Source organism: Pangasianodon hypophthalmus, chromosome 8, assembly GCF_027358585.1.
Source record: "Pangasianodon hypophthalmus isolate fPanHyp1 chromosome 8, fPanHyp1.pri, whole genome shotgun sequence".
In the NCBI taxonomy this organism is placed as follows: domain Eukaryota; kingdom Metazoa; phylum Chordata; class Actinopteri; order Siluriformes; family Pangasiidae; genus Pangasianodon; species Pangasianodon hypophthalmus.
In genome coordinates, this window is record NC_069717.1 from 13,789,255 (window position 1) to 13,804,417 (window position 15,163).

The window sequence follows — 15,163 nt, forward strand, 5'->3', positions numbered from 1 at the left end:
GAATTCAAGAATGGATTATCATCAAACTGTGGTAAGTCATGAACCAAATTTACATGTGTGAATATTTGTTCAAAAAATATGACATTGTAGTCAGTGAGTCCATTTCTTAACACCTGATATTCAGTTGGTTTGGTCATCTATGTTGTTCATTAGCATAGCTAATACTTTTAGAAACAAATCCTTTATAGATACACATACTCATGCTTAAGAAATATTAATAAAAAATGTATTATTTATTGTTTATTTATTTACAACAAAAGAAAGAGACAAATAAGTTATAATATTTTTATTTGTTAGAATTCTATCAGTGTTTGAACATTATTATTTAGAGAGCTAGTACATTTTTTATTCTACTTTCATGGCTAGCTTTTCACAAAACCCGAGCACAGTTTTATCAGAGTTCACTCACTCTGTTCTATGGTAACACTGTAAAAGGGCACTTTAGCTGTCTGAGAACAAGTTAGCAATGAAAGTGTGCACCTTAATGACTTAATGTCTCTGTTATGTTCTCACAAAAAAAAAAAACAAAAAAACAATGGTAGCATTACATATAAACTCTTTAAAAATATACTTCTGTCAAATACCTTGACAACTACTATGTACACTACAAAAATAAATTTTCATATAAATAAATTATATGGCATACATTTATCTTTGTAACTGAAAATGACATACATCCACACCGGCCGAGGAAAAAATGGCAGTCTGTTTAAAAAAAAAAAAAAAATTTAAAAACCCCATTGATCATTTTCCTTTTAAAACTCTAAGAGCTGTGAAGAATCTGTACTGTAAATGTTATATACTCTTTTTCCTATTTAACATTAGTAAGCACTTTATACACATCAAAATCCATTAATGAAAAAACACAAAAAAACTGTAATAGTGTTTTTAGACAGACATAAAAATCCCTGCATTGTTAACAACTGGCATTACGACCATTATTAAACACAATATCTTATAATACAAAAATATAAATATTGCAAAAAACAAATGTATAAAAAAAAAACAAAAAAAAAAACAAAAAAACAACAACAACAGAATATAAAAACTGAATAACAATAGTTGCCAGCCACGATTCTCTCCTGTTTCTGCCAATGTGACATTTTAGGAGAACGGAAAACACAAAGCGCACACAAGCAGTGGACTGAAGGCCAGAACCTTCGCCAAACAGGAAAAATAAGGAAGAACAAAGAAAGTGGAGAGTGACGTACTAGTGTCTAACAGGAAGTCATACAGGAGAGGGGGGGTGGGTTGTCCAAAAGTAAACCATACACACACACATACACACACAGTCTACTCATAACACACACCAGACCCAGAGTGAATTGGGGGCTCCGTGACCCTTGACCCTAGAAGCACTCATATGCGCCATTTGGCGGTCAAGGGAGGAACTTCCAATTAGTGTCATGGCAGCGTGTTGTAGAGTTTTATGAGCTGAGGTCAGAGGAGAGAGCCGCTCGTGCTAAATTGGGGCCAGGGAAGGTGGACGGACCTTACAAATGACAGAAAAAGCTTGTCAAGTTCGGCCATTTAGTGGTCAAACCCCACATGCTGCTCATCGACATAGCTTATCAAAACGTATAATGTGAGTGAACATCACTGTGCTGTCAAAGAGGCTACAGTTGGTTACACCATGTGAGGTTTAGCTGTATTAGTGTAATAAAGCATCATTAGCTTGAGGATAAAAATGAAAAAGAAAAAATATATAATGCCATTCTATTGTAAAAGGAAGAGAGGAGAGAAGAATGCTACAGAGTGTACAGTACCACTGCCAGTCAGTAGAAAACTGCACCCATACTGCTATGCAACTCTATTATTGTTTCGACAGTAATTCAGTTCTGAGCCTCGAGCGCAAGCAAGGCTTCACACTAAATGGCCATTTTTACAGTCAACCAACTCAAAACGAGCCAGAAGTACAGAGGAAAATTCCGACGCAGAGCACAGCAGAGCCGCATGCAAATGCTCTCTACACTTTCTTCATTTCTAAATTCCCACGCATGGCGTGCTTCACCGATAAACAGCAATTGTTTTTTTTTTCCCAACTACCACAGGTTTGTGATAAGCAAATTAAGATTTGTATAAAGCATACATTCTACTTCAATTCACACAAAACACACCATCATGCACGTGCACGCCCACACAAACATATGGTGCTTGTCTGTTTGCAGTTCCCACACAGTGATGCATTAAAGGACCTGACTTCGTGTTATGAGGTCTGATAATATGTCCATAAAAAGACTACACAGTTATTACAGTTAATATATTAACTAATATATACTTTGCAAAAAAAAAAAATAATAAAAATATTGTTTAAAAAAAATCCCTGTAGAAATGCATGGGTACTTTCGGACAGGCGTTTCAGAAACATGCAAAATCCAAATGAGAATATCACTATTTTTGATTAACTGGCTGAGAGGATGCAGTTTGTAGGCCCTGAAATGAATCAAAATGTTTGTCTAGGGTGCACATACACACTTGGCCACATACAAAATACATACTCTCATACATAATACATACATATATGTATATACATATACACACACACACACACAGGCTCACTCTTACACACTACTACATCAAAGAAAATCATTGCATAGAATTATACAGGTACATTACAACAACATCTCAAGCAGCAACATCTGGATGCTGAAAAGTGTGTAAGATGAAGCTTCCTCATGGCACAGACACACACATGAAGGGAGTGACAGTAATCACAACTTGCGCACACACACATACACACATGCACGCACACACACACCGCCCAGTCTGACAACACTGAGCCAGGTCCAATTATACCTACTCTTGCCTGTATTTACACTTGTGTACACATTTTTAAATATTTATAGAAATATCTAAGGTAGACATACATTAGAGTTATACAGTAACAGAGTGAAGCACCGCCAAGTGCCCTCGCTCTGCAGCACCATGTCTCCTCCACTTGAGAAAGCAGACGTCCCATCTTTGGCCATTTGTGCTTCAACATTCAGCCACTGCAAGAGGAAGAGCAAACCAGAGTTAATGCTGGTAAATAGCAGCATCTGATCATGAAACAGGAAACTTCTTGAAACAGGATTGACGTGGTATTAACCACAGGGTTAACGGGGTATTACATGTGGACCTTCTGCAAAATGTTACCACAAATTTGGAAGCACAGAATTGTATAGAATGTATTTGTATGTTGTAGCATTACAAATTTCCTTTCACTGGAACTAAGGGAGCCAAACATTCTCCAGCATGACAATGCCCATGTGAACAAAGCGAGGATTATAAAGACAAGGTTTGCCAAAATTGGAGTGGAAGAACTCGAGTGGCCTGCACAGAGCCATGACCTCACTAATGCTCTCGTGTCTGAATGGGTGAATTCCCACAGCCATGCTCCAAAATAGTGGAAAGCCTTCCCAGAAGGTTGTTATAACAGCAAAGGAGGGACTAAATCTGGAATGGGATGTTCAACAAGCACATATGGGTGTGTTGGTCAGGTGTCCACAAACGTTTAAGCCATACAGTGTACATGTGCCGCTAATGCATCCTCAGTTAGCGCTTGTGATTGCATTTCAGCCTGATGTTACTTCATATCCAGACCCAAAAATACTAGCCGATACCAAAGGAAAACTCAAAGTGCTTAGATATTTTTACTTTTTACTTGCTTTTTTTCTTTGTTTGTCCTGCTACACATTTTCTGACTAGTCTTTTTTTTTTTTTTACAGTGAAATTGAGGGTTAGAGAGGAACTGTATAAATGAAATGTTTTATACTGTCATCTGGCTGCACGGCATTTTGTTCAGGATTCGCTCAATCACATTTCATGTGCTTTCGACAGTCACAAAATAAAAAAAGGAGAGGCAAGTAAAAATAAAATAAAGTATGAAATAAAATGTGAATTTAGTTACTGTGGGTGTGCACTGTCAGAGGTCAAACACAAACGCAGCTCTAGTGGCCACAGTGCACGAGGCTATAAACTCAAATATCATGTCAAATATCAAATATGTAATAACAGTGTCCATAACTCATGTCCAGCAGACAGAAGTTTTGAGCTTTTGCCTGGAGACTATTTGTGCGCTGTCCAACCTTATAAATCTAGAGTATGTAGGATTTTGTTTTTGGTTAAAAATGATTATTTGGTCAGGGAAGAAAAGTACTCTATATGATGTTTCTGGGATGCTGTGCATCATCCTAAAAAATCAGTAATAGTGATTCATGGTCAACACTGTCTCAGGGATCAGAAAAATTGTCCTCATATGTACTTAAATATTGTGGTGCTTGCATAGCACACTTACTGTATATAGTGTAAAATAAGCTTTATCTATAAATACTGAGAAATGTTGAAATTGTCCAGGGAAACCGACCACATGCTACAGATGTGGTAGACAGACCATAGGTTTAAAAATTGGCAGAGTGTTCAGGCATGTTTGTAGCATAAAATTTAAGACCGTGTATAATTTGACAATTATTAAGGCATTAAATTTGCTACCTAAGGACAAATGCTTTGCACTACATCAACCCTAAGAACATCACGCACATTTGTGTGTTTTCCTGGTGAAAGACATCTCAGGTCAGACCCAGGTCAGAGTGTAAGACCATAATTTATTTCAGAAATCTATGATTTTAGAGGCAGCCTAGAAAAGGATACCGCACATTAACTTATAAGAAAATTATAGTCAAGAGTTTTATGAGACTAACACATTGTACTAATAAAGTGATCATAATAATAAATATCTGCTGTAGGGTCATATTCCATGGGATTAGTTTAAAAAAAAAATTCTTCAAGACAAATGTACCATGTTGGGAGCTTGGGGACACTGTAGTGGGTCATTGTCAAAGATACCTCCATCACTGGGATGGTTGTTCAAGAATTAACAAAATACAAAAACATTAAAATACTAAGTAAGCTCACCTCAGCTGGAGGCACTCGTGTGGTGCTCAGTGTGAGAAGTGAACTCTAAATCCTGCAGCTCCAGGCCCTCCATTGTGGAGTCTGCACTATAGCGCTGCTCTGTGAAAGGTACATGTGGGTCGGGGAAGTGCGTGTCATGAGAATAGGCTCCCTCTGAAGTGCGGTAGCTGTCACTGGAAGGGTAGCAGGGGTATGGAGCACTTTGGCCAGGCACGCCCGGATGCACAGCCACTGTAACTGAGGCTGATGCAGTCACAGTAGTGATGGGCTGGCAGAAGGCAGGGCCTGAGCCAGGGTGCATGGAGTGAGAGTAAGTGTTATGGGAGTGAGGCTGGCGGGACGCTGAATGTTCTCTGGACCCATGCGGCCCGGCACTTTCAAATGCGTCCGTGCGCCGCCTCTGAGGGGGTGGAGCCTGTCTGGGCCCTGAGTCCCGCTTGGGTTCCCGACCAATGTGTCGACGAGAAAGCGGAGGTCCTGCGTCCTGAGTGTGAGGAGGGTGAGTGGAGCGGTAATGTGGCTGCTGCTTGGAGTCAGTTCTCCCAGCCTGTGAAAAATGTTGACGCATATTGAATATGGAACACAGAAGCTCTGTGCATACATTTTTATTGTTATTAAATATAAGACATGAGGCTAACAGCACAAAAAGGCTATTATAATCCAAAATTGCACATTAATTAATGGAATATCTTCTAAAATTAGCGTAGGAGAAATTCCATACAACTGACTGATCATGCATCGCTATTCTACATTATTTTGAGAAAAAAAATAAGAATGTTCTTCTCTTACCGAGTAAGAAGGTAAAATGTGTGGTTCTGCATGATAAACACTTGGTTGTGGCCCAGCATTAATCCGCACGTCATCAAATTCAGGTCGAGCGGCTCGCCCCCTGCTGGCCTGGAGGTCGTAGTGCTTGAGCTCATGGCTGATGCCTGAGGCCGAGGAGTTGGAGCTGTACTCTGAGTCGGACGAGTCTGAGCCAGTTCCAGTGGTTGAGGTGGTAGTGTGGTTGGGCTGCATGGTGAAGTGCACCACTGGAGGAAAACGCTCTGGAGTTGGAGTGGGCAATCGGCTACGTCCGTCCACTGGAGACACCTTAACACACACAAAAACCAGGCAGAGTTCCAAAAATGATTAAGTCTCTTTTGCAACTAATCTTACAGTGTTACGTGAATATTAACAAAACATCATAGTGACCAACTCTGCATATATATCCCTTAGTAAGTTGTAAAACGTCTTCAACAAATCACCTAACTGGCTAAAAACCATCATAACTAGGAATATTATTTACTCCTCCTTAACCTAATGTCTTGCATTTTCCTCCAACAGATAGGAAAGGGCTGAATAGTTGGTTAGGGGTAGGAGGCATTAGCCAATATGAGACGGGGCTGGAGGCACGTCCCTGCCTGGTGGCTCTGCATAGCTGTGTCTGTGATGTATATGCTGGTGCCACACAGGATGCATGGCTTGACAAGAACAATCCTCTTACCTCAGGATAAGGGCCGAAGTAGGACAATAACACCGGGAGCAGCACCAGGCCATTCAGGACCCCCAACACGGTCAGGATGGCCAATACAGCAAAGAAATATCTGCAAAAAACCCACAGAAAATAGTTTAAAATGGAGAAAATTGGATATTAAACTTCCAAGCATAAGTAAGTAAACATAAGACAATAACAAAAATCTAAACCATATTTATAATGTTACGGAACACACACTTGGGCACCCCCACCCTTCACCAAACACTCATAAACAGGAAATAATCATTGAGCTTAAAAACTAGTTTTACCTTGTGCCAGACAAAGTCTCCAAAGAGGGCTAGTCTTTTTAGAGAGCAGGACAGAAAAGCTGGAGACATAATTAGCTGGTTAATTCAAAGGCATGGAAAAAGGGGGAAGAAAAGAGGGAGAGTTTTCTTTTCTTTTTTGAGGGGTGAGCAGAGTACAAGCAAACATAGGCTAAAGCAAAGTGGGAAGGAATGTGGAGTAGAGGACTTGGGAAAGAGATGAATCACAAAGGGACAGGGGCCTCTCTCCCTCGCTCTTAAAAAAAAAAAGAACGAGAAAAAAGGAAGAAAGAAAGCAGAAGCAAACAAATGAAATGAAGGGTATAGAATTTAAACAATTTAGTCTAGGTGGAAGAGTGGAGGAAAAACTACAGGCCCCTCTTGCTTGGCCTCAAGCTCATATTCACTCTCTCTGTCTCTGTCTCTCTCCTCTCTCTTTAAGCCGCTGTGAAATTTTCCTGCCTTTCACAATCCCTTGGTCTAATTAAATCTCTGGAGTATCAGGTAAGACCCTCCCCAAACCTCCTTGACAAATCCCCCCTGCCATCTTCCTTCTCTCTCTCTTCATTATAGCTAGCTTTACTTCTCTCTAGGCCAGCAATGCATCTGTGCAAACTACAGCAGCTCAAATTACAGCTGCCATCTTTCACCTAATTAAAGAAATGCAGGGACTCATAAGAGGCTTTTTAACAAGAATCTGAAGACAGGAATTTAGGCCATATAGTCCCCTCCTTCTCTTCCTATTCCAAAGCTTCGGATGTGCTAAGGTGAACGCTTGTCCACAGTGACAACAAGCCAGAGCCATCACTGGGGTTCGGCCACTTGTGTTTTAAAACCTATTTTTACAAGTGTGTGTGTGTGTGTGTGTGTGTGTATCTCCTGCCAGTTGATATGCAGCACAGCTGGGCCTCAGACTAAACTGACACAGTTCCTCCACCAGGCCTTCACACCTGAACATTGTCCAGCTGCAGCCACACAAGGAGTACTCATTCTCCAGCCCTGCAGCTACAGGGTTTGCGTGTCTATGAAATAACTTTATCGCTCACAGGAACTGTATTTCTGAAAACCTCTTCTCAGAGCAGGAAAGTTGTTGGTCAAGTACACCAACCAAAGGACTTTAGATGCTTTGATTTTTTTTTTAATAAGCAAAAATAAAATGTGCAAACCTTTAAAAAGGAGTAGGCCTACTTAATTTGAGGCTAGATAACATACAATTCATTTAAACTGAAAACTGTACATTACAGAAAGGTTTATATGATAATAGCCAAATAGCTAGTTCTCATCCTACTGTAATATATAGACATCTCGAACATTTTTATCTCTTGCAGCAGCAACATGCTATCAAATGTGCCCGTTTTAGTGAAGCCAGATTCAGCAGCATCTCAAAGCAGATTCAGCAGCATCGCTTATTCAACCTCTGGGATTATTATTTTGCAAGGACCACCATGTATTTTGAGCAAGACAAGGCGACTGTAGCAATGTTAAACAGCAATGGTGAAAAATATATTCAAATATAGTGTCTTGTTATTAATTTAACTTTTATCTGTTAAGTGTTAATTTAGCATTAGAGTAACAGAACAAACCCTGTAAAAATTGCCCCAGATGCTTGCTCTTGCATCCTTGCACCTTCGATCACATCACAGAAAGGTGGACTCGGAGGAGGATCACAGGGCTAAGAGCACCATTTGGGACAGGGCCTTAGACATGTGCACCTGTGTTGGTGTACTGGTGACTGTACCCACCGCTATGAAAATCAAAATGAGTGACTTGTCCAAACATGAAGCTCCAAAGGTCTGAATTATGGAGGATTTTACTGAGTCAGTAGGTCTTGACTGAACGCAACGTTTGAGGAGTGTGATTTTTCCACAGATGAGTGATATTGCCAGAGATGGAGACAAACAACAAAGACCTTTTCTGTGATGAACTGCACAGCTCATTTTAACAAATCACATGCCAAAGTGCAACTGAACTGTGAGTTTCGAACAGCAGTCGAGAGCCGTGCCTCCCCAGTGAAAACGACTGAGCACATACCTCGCCGAGCTACACGTCTCAACTGTTTGGACTCAAAACATTCAAAGCCCTGACAGGGGAAAGTCAGGGAAACATTTATTTCTGCAAGGCTAGAAAAATACAGAACCCACTGTTTTTACTTTGGATTTTTTTTTTCATTATTGTCAGGAGCAATGTATGTGTATGTGTGTGTGTGTGTGTGTGTGTGTGTGTGTGTCTGTCTGTCTGTGTGTGTGTGTGTAAAGAGGAGGTTGTTTGGTGAAAAAACAGTGGCTATGTTTCAATGGGAGCTTGTGAGTTACTTTGGCCCCAGTGTGGTCTGTTGATAGAGGTGTGTGTCTGTCTGTGTCTGTGTGTGTGTGTGTGTGTGTGTGTGTGTGTGTGTGTGTGTGTGTGATGGGCAGCAGTAAACAGTTAAATGGAACTGAATCACTAAGCATTTATCTTCAAATGTTTATTTAATTTCATTTTTCTAAAATAGAGAGAAAATTACACTTTAAATCTATGACTGAGATAATTCCCACCTACAATACATTTTAAATGCTGCTGGCTTGTTGGGTGTGGACATCTCAAAGCCAGAAATGGTATTTGTTTATGTTTCAGCAATCTATAACTTTCATTTTTATTTTAGTAATGATTTAAATTTTTTAGTAATCACATGGAATCAATAACAGTCTGCTTGTCCGGGTTATGAAAATGGTGAAAATGATCAATGTCACCAAATGCTTATATATGGAAATGTGGTCCTGAAGGAACAATGCAGCAAATCACACAAGACAGAAACATGCATGCACATGCAGAGAGCTTGGGCATTTGTATTTGTATTTGTATTTATATTTATATTTATAAAAAAAAAAAAAAAAAAAAAAAAAAAAAATGTTCTGAAAACAAAACGCCTCTTTGCGTCAGAAAGCAAGCGGTCTACTCTTAGCAGTATTTTAACTTATTTTTTTTGTCTAAGGTAAAAAGTTATAATTAGGCTTGTGCAAGATAACAATTTATTCATCTCTACAAGATATTACACTGCCACAATATCCAGTGCTGTTTACTTTGATTATATCACATTACCAACCTTTATGCATTTTCTGTAGGAGCTCTGTAATTTAACACTGGAGTACATTAAGTGTGAGTTATCACACAAAAATATGAAAATAGTAAACAATACATTTGTCTTTCAACCAAATTAAATAGGCCTACAATGAAGTGTCAGATCTAACACTTCACAAATAATGTTATTAGTGATGATAATTAGACAGTTATTCAATATGCTGGGGATTTATTGCTCGCTTGCGTCAGTCCTGAAATGGTGGAAATGTATGTTATCCTGTCTTTTTTTTAGGTTCTGGACAATTGAATTGTTTATCGCGATTTTATAAAGTGGTAAATGATGAGTGGGGAAAAATTAATACCTCACAAGCCTAGTTATAATAATCCAGTAAGTTACAATAAACTTTCAAATGTGGGGAAAAAACAAAGGAGTGGAGAACCCTTATGTTCTGTTGACTGGCTGTTCTTGTTGCATCAACTCATCTCTTTTGGTATTACAGACATGGGTCATTGGTCATTTTGACCTCAGCTTAGGTTATTCTGACTTGAACACAACATAAGGGTTTAGATAAGTGAACTGGTTCATACTTGATTCATAATCACAGTTTGTGTGTGCCTGTGTGTCCTTACTTGACTATGAAGTCGAACTCGGATCCTGCCAGCATGAGCACTCCAAGCAGGGTAGAGAAGGCTCCGTCCAGAACAGGGGCAAACATGTGCTCCAGGGCCAGCACCGCCCGCTTATTTCTGTCCCCTATGGCAGTGAGGAAGGCCTGTATGGAGCACTGGGAAGTCAGAACGCAACCAGACCTGCACTTACAGTGCCCTCCAGAATTACACCCTTTTTGAAAATGAGCAAAATCTGATAATAAAAAGAATAGCATATGTACTCTGTGATATTTTGAGCTCAATCATACAGAAGAGTATAACAGCAATGAGTCTCTTCCTGTAATGTCTAACAAGGTTGGAGACGTGTATAACAGGATCTTGGTCCACACCTTCAAAACATTTTAAGCTCCTATATATTCTTATGTTTATACATGTGGACTTCCCGCTTCAATTCAGACCACAGCTTTTCTTTGACTGAGATAGTCATCGTACAACACTGATTTTGTGATTCTTTTCTCATTTCTGTGTTGATATGGAAGTCTGTTTGGCTCATTGTTTTGTTGAAAGCCAAGTCTGGACCTCCTGGCAGAAGCAACCAGGTTTTGAGCTGAAATATCCTGCTACTTAGCAGAATTCATGGTGACATTAATCTTTATAAGAGCCCCTGAACTACCAGCCAAAACAAGCCCCAAAGCATCAATGAACCACCAGCATATTTTACAGTGGGGTATCAAGTGCTTTTCCTTGTATGCCATCCCCTTTTGTCATTAAATATGATGGTGTGCATGAGCAAAAAGTTCAATTTTAGTTTCATCTGATTACAACACACAATACCTGTTGTAGTTTTAATGAAGTTACACTGTGAAGTTCACTGTGAAGTTCAGGTGTTGAGTTTTGTGAGATGCTCTTAAGAAAGGCTTCTTTCTTGCAATGCTTTTAAATAGCTTTCTGTTATGAAAGTGGTGTTTAACAGTTGATTATTAAACTTGACAACCAGAAGACTAAACTGTGCAATTCTAAAACTGTGACCATTTTTGTGTTGAAAGTTCTTTGGTTTTTCTCATGGTAATGGATATATATATACACACCCCAGGTAAACAGGACATGGTTAAGATAACTGGGGACTGACAGCAAAAGAGTTTTTTTTATTATTTAAAATATTCCTTAGAGGTGTCTTAATTCTTGAGATGTATTTTTAAGAGAAAATACTATTATTTCAAAGGTAGTTCTAATTTTTGTTTGAACAAAGATAAATAGTTTCTCCTATTGTTGAATTATTGTGTCATTTTTATTTTACACAATTATTTTTGCTCATTTTTATGAAGTGTGCCAATAATAAAGGAGAGCACTGCAGACAAAATTTGTGTGTGAATCAGAGAGAGATCCGACCAACTCACCAGGGCCACGTGGACGGTAAATTCCACACCAATGCCCACAGAAGCAATCAGGATGACCACGGGTACAGCGCTAAGCTTGATGCCAATCAGCCCCATCATGCCGAACAGCTCCACCGTCATCAGCGACAACACTAACACCTGGTAAAGACCAAATGTATAAAAATGTCATTCAAGGTATAAAACTTTATATTCAGCAGTCCACTAATTAAATATTAAGCAATTATCTAAATATAGTAACTATTTTCAGCTATTGTTAAAATGTACTATATACAGTGTCTTTCAGCACATAAATCAAAAAGTCTTGCGTTTCAGAAAGACAGGTTTTTGTGTTTAGTTTTTCAATCAGCCGGTAGTTTTAACAGTGTGAACACAGCAAAGAATGAAGTGAGGGATTGGAATGTTTAAGTGCACCGCGACTTTAAAAAGTGGCCCGGCTTGCTATATACAAATTTCTGTGAGGGTGCTTAATTTGGACTTAGAAAGAGGAAAGTAAATGCCATCATCAGTTGATGAGTCTCGAGTTACTTGGAGGCCCTGCTGCCTTTGAAGAAGGACAGAGGGGTGGGGGTTAAGGGGAAAGAAAAGACAGTGCTGGGAGGTAGAGGGAAGAACAAGTGAGGCGGAAGCAATGGCTGTATGTGGGGGGGATAAAGGGGGCTGCTGGTGGCCCAGGACAAAACTGAGACAGTAAAAGTACAAGCAGTGTAGTAACTTTCTCTTTCATCTGTCCTGTAAAGCATGGAGGATGAAATGGTTATTCTGGAGAGGCACAGTGGCTAAAACACAAGCTGTAGTGAAACACACAATAGTGAACAGGAAGGGAAGGAGTGTGGGAAAGAAAAGTAAGCTTATGTCCTCATAAACTCATAATCATATACAAAAACAGAGACAACAGACCAAGGAAAAGCAAGCAAAGGGTCTATTTCATACATAAAGTGTTGTGGTTGCTGTGGTAACCTCTCAGTTTCTCCACATTTTATTTTAAAGAAAAGCCCCAAAGTGCTCCACATAGACTAAACAAACTGGATCTGACAGTATAAGATAAACACAAAGATTGGGGCTGCAAAAACACACGTTCTATCGAGCTCATCTCACTTTATAAGATGTGTTTTACGTACTCCCAAACGTCTATCTATGACATTCGACCATGACAAAATGTTGGGGACATAAGAAGAGAAAAAGCGCAGGCCTATAAAACATACCACTTCTGTGCAGTATGAGAAGAAGCTCTACGCTAAATAAATTACTAATCACCCAACAAACAATATGATTAAAAAAGCTTTAATCACCACCACAAACTATTATATTATATATATTAGAACTATTATAATTTCATCATTTATCAAAAGTTAATACAATTCTGACAGTTATATATATATGTGTGTGTGTGTGTGTGTGTGCGTATATATATATATATATATATATATATATATATATATATATATATATATATATATATATCTTTGTTACATGCAACAATTACAATATAATCAAAATTTTATTAATTACCGAAAGAGGTTGCAATGATAATAAGTCAATTAATACGGTCCTCCGTTAACAATTATAATGTTATCTTAAGGATCTTAACGAAATGCATAAAGTTACAACAATTTTAAAAAATGAAGCAAAGCTCTGTGAACAGAATTTCACACAGATTATTTCACACAGGTGACAAATTAAAGGAAAAACCTGAAAGAAATGAGTTATGCACAGTACAAAAACCAAACATAAAAATTGATATAATAAATAATGTAACTTTGCACTGATGTAAAGGGAAAAAAAAGCAATATTAAGGAAGGTAAAAGTGCAAAGGACTTACAATAATGCCAGCGGTCCATGGATTGAGCAAGAAGACAGCACACACGAGAAAGGTGCAAGCGAGCACCACGCTAATGAAGAGCAGCAGCCAGTGGCGCAGGCCGACATACTGCTCCCAGAAGAGGAATGGGTAGCCGTTTGGGTAGCTGGGCACACCCAGGCGGCTGTAGTTGTTGCAAATGGCGCGCACACTCTCAATGGCCTCCACAAACTGGGGTGTCTCGCGCAACCCGTTGAGGTAGAAGGGAAACTGTGCGTATTCAATGGGCTCCGCGGCAGGAACTGGGGAATAAAATGATAAAATTATTAATTATTTGTTTTTTAGGGTTTTTTTTAATTTGATTTTTGTTTCTTCATATTATAATCATCACTTCTCATTTTAATGAAACAAGCTTATTCTTACTCTAACAAAAACAGACCTTTTTTTATTTTTTTTAAACTAATAAGTTTTCCCCCCAATAAGATAATGCATTATAAACAGTCCAATTAAATGTGTTATTTTAGCTAAACTCACCATCTGATTATTAATGTACAAAATTCAGCACAAAGAGACATATTTCAGAGTGACACATAGATTGCCTCCCAGCCTTGAGGAGAGAAGGGGCCAAATTATGAGCTATCAAATCTCAACATGCAGCTGACTGTCAGCCCTGACATTGATCTGTTGTAATTATGCTGTCAAAATTCAACCCTGCCACTACTTCCCAGAACACACATGTCCTCACTCAGAGCCTTGTTAAGCACTCAAACATGCACAGTAGGTGTGTGCTGTTAATTTAAAAAAAAAAAAAAAAAAAAAAAAAAAAAAAAAAAAAAAAAAAAAAAAAAATTATATATATATATATATATATATATATATATATATATATATATGTGTGTGTATTTTAATATATATATATATATATATATATATATATATATATATATATATATATGTGCACAGCTTATGCAAATGCAAAGAAACGCTGTAGAGAAAAGATGCCTTCAAAAATTATTAAATTAAATTAAATGTTTCTACATTAAAAAAAAAAAACACTATAAAGAGCAGCAAACAGTAATAAATAACAAAGTCAACATTTGGTGTGATGATCCTTTACTTTAAAAAAAAACTGCATTCTCAGGTACAATGTGTGCAGTTTTATAAGGAAATGAGCTGTAAGTTTTACTGAGCACCTTGCAGAAGCAGCCGCAGTTCTTCTGGAGACTTTTGACTGTTGCACTTGCTTCTTATTTTTGCAGCAAAACCCAGCAGCCTTCATTATGTATTTTTTGTCTGAAAAGTGTCTCTTATGTAAACTGCTGCTTTCTTTACTGACATACAATCATTTTTCTGTAACATTTAATTTTTTGCTGGAAAACTCATGTTTGGAAATCTTTTGTTGTACTGACTCGATAATGTAGAAGTCATAAAATAAAAATCCATGACAAAGTTTGTAGTTTCTAAGAATCTGTGGTCTGGGAAGCTTTCTGAAAATTAAAAGTACCTTACCTTATGTCACGATTCTAATTATTAATTAATTAATTAATTAATTAATTAATTAATTAATTAATTATTTATTTTGTTTAAGCAAAACCTCCAAATAAAGGATGTGCAGTCATTTTTT

At 38.2% G+C, this 15,163-nt stretch overlaps 1 protein-coding gene across 1 annotated transcript in view; it reads right to left on the reverse strand.

Moving 5' to 3' along the window:
- Positions 1-271: 271 nt before the first annotated feature.
- Positions 272-15,163, reverse strand: part of ptch1 (patched 1) — a 51,372-nt gene continuing 36,480 nt past the window's right edge. Inside the window, exons 18-24 of the mRNA XM_026913561.3 lie at positions 13,561-13,841; positions 11,742-11,879; positions 10,366-10,508; positions 6,383-6,482; positions 5,683-5,988; positions 4,894-5,440; positions 272-2,990 (exon numbers count right to left, since the gene is read on the reverse strand). Coding sequence (XP_026769362.3) covers positions 4,895-5,440; positions 5,683-5,988; positions 6,383-6,482; positions 10,366-10,508; positions 11,742-11,879; positions 13,561-13,841 — 1,514 coding nt within the window. The 3' untranslated portion in view covers positions 272-2,990; position 4,894. The remainder of the gene's footprint in view (positions 2,991-4,893; positions 5,441-5,682; positions 5,989-6,382; positions 6,483-10,365; positions 10,509-11,741; positions 11,880-13,560; positions 13,842-15,163) is intronic.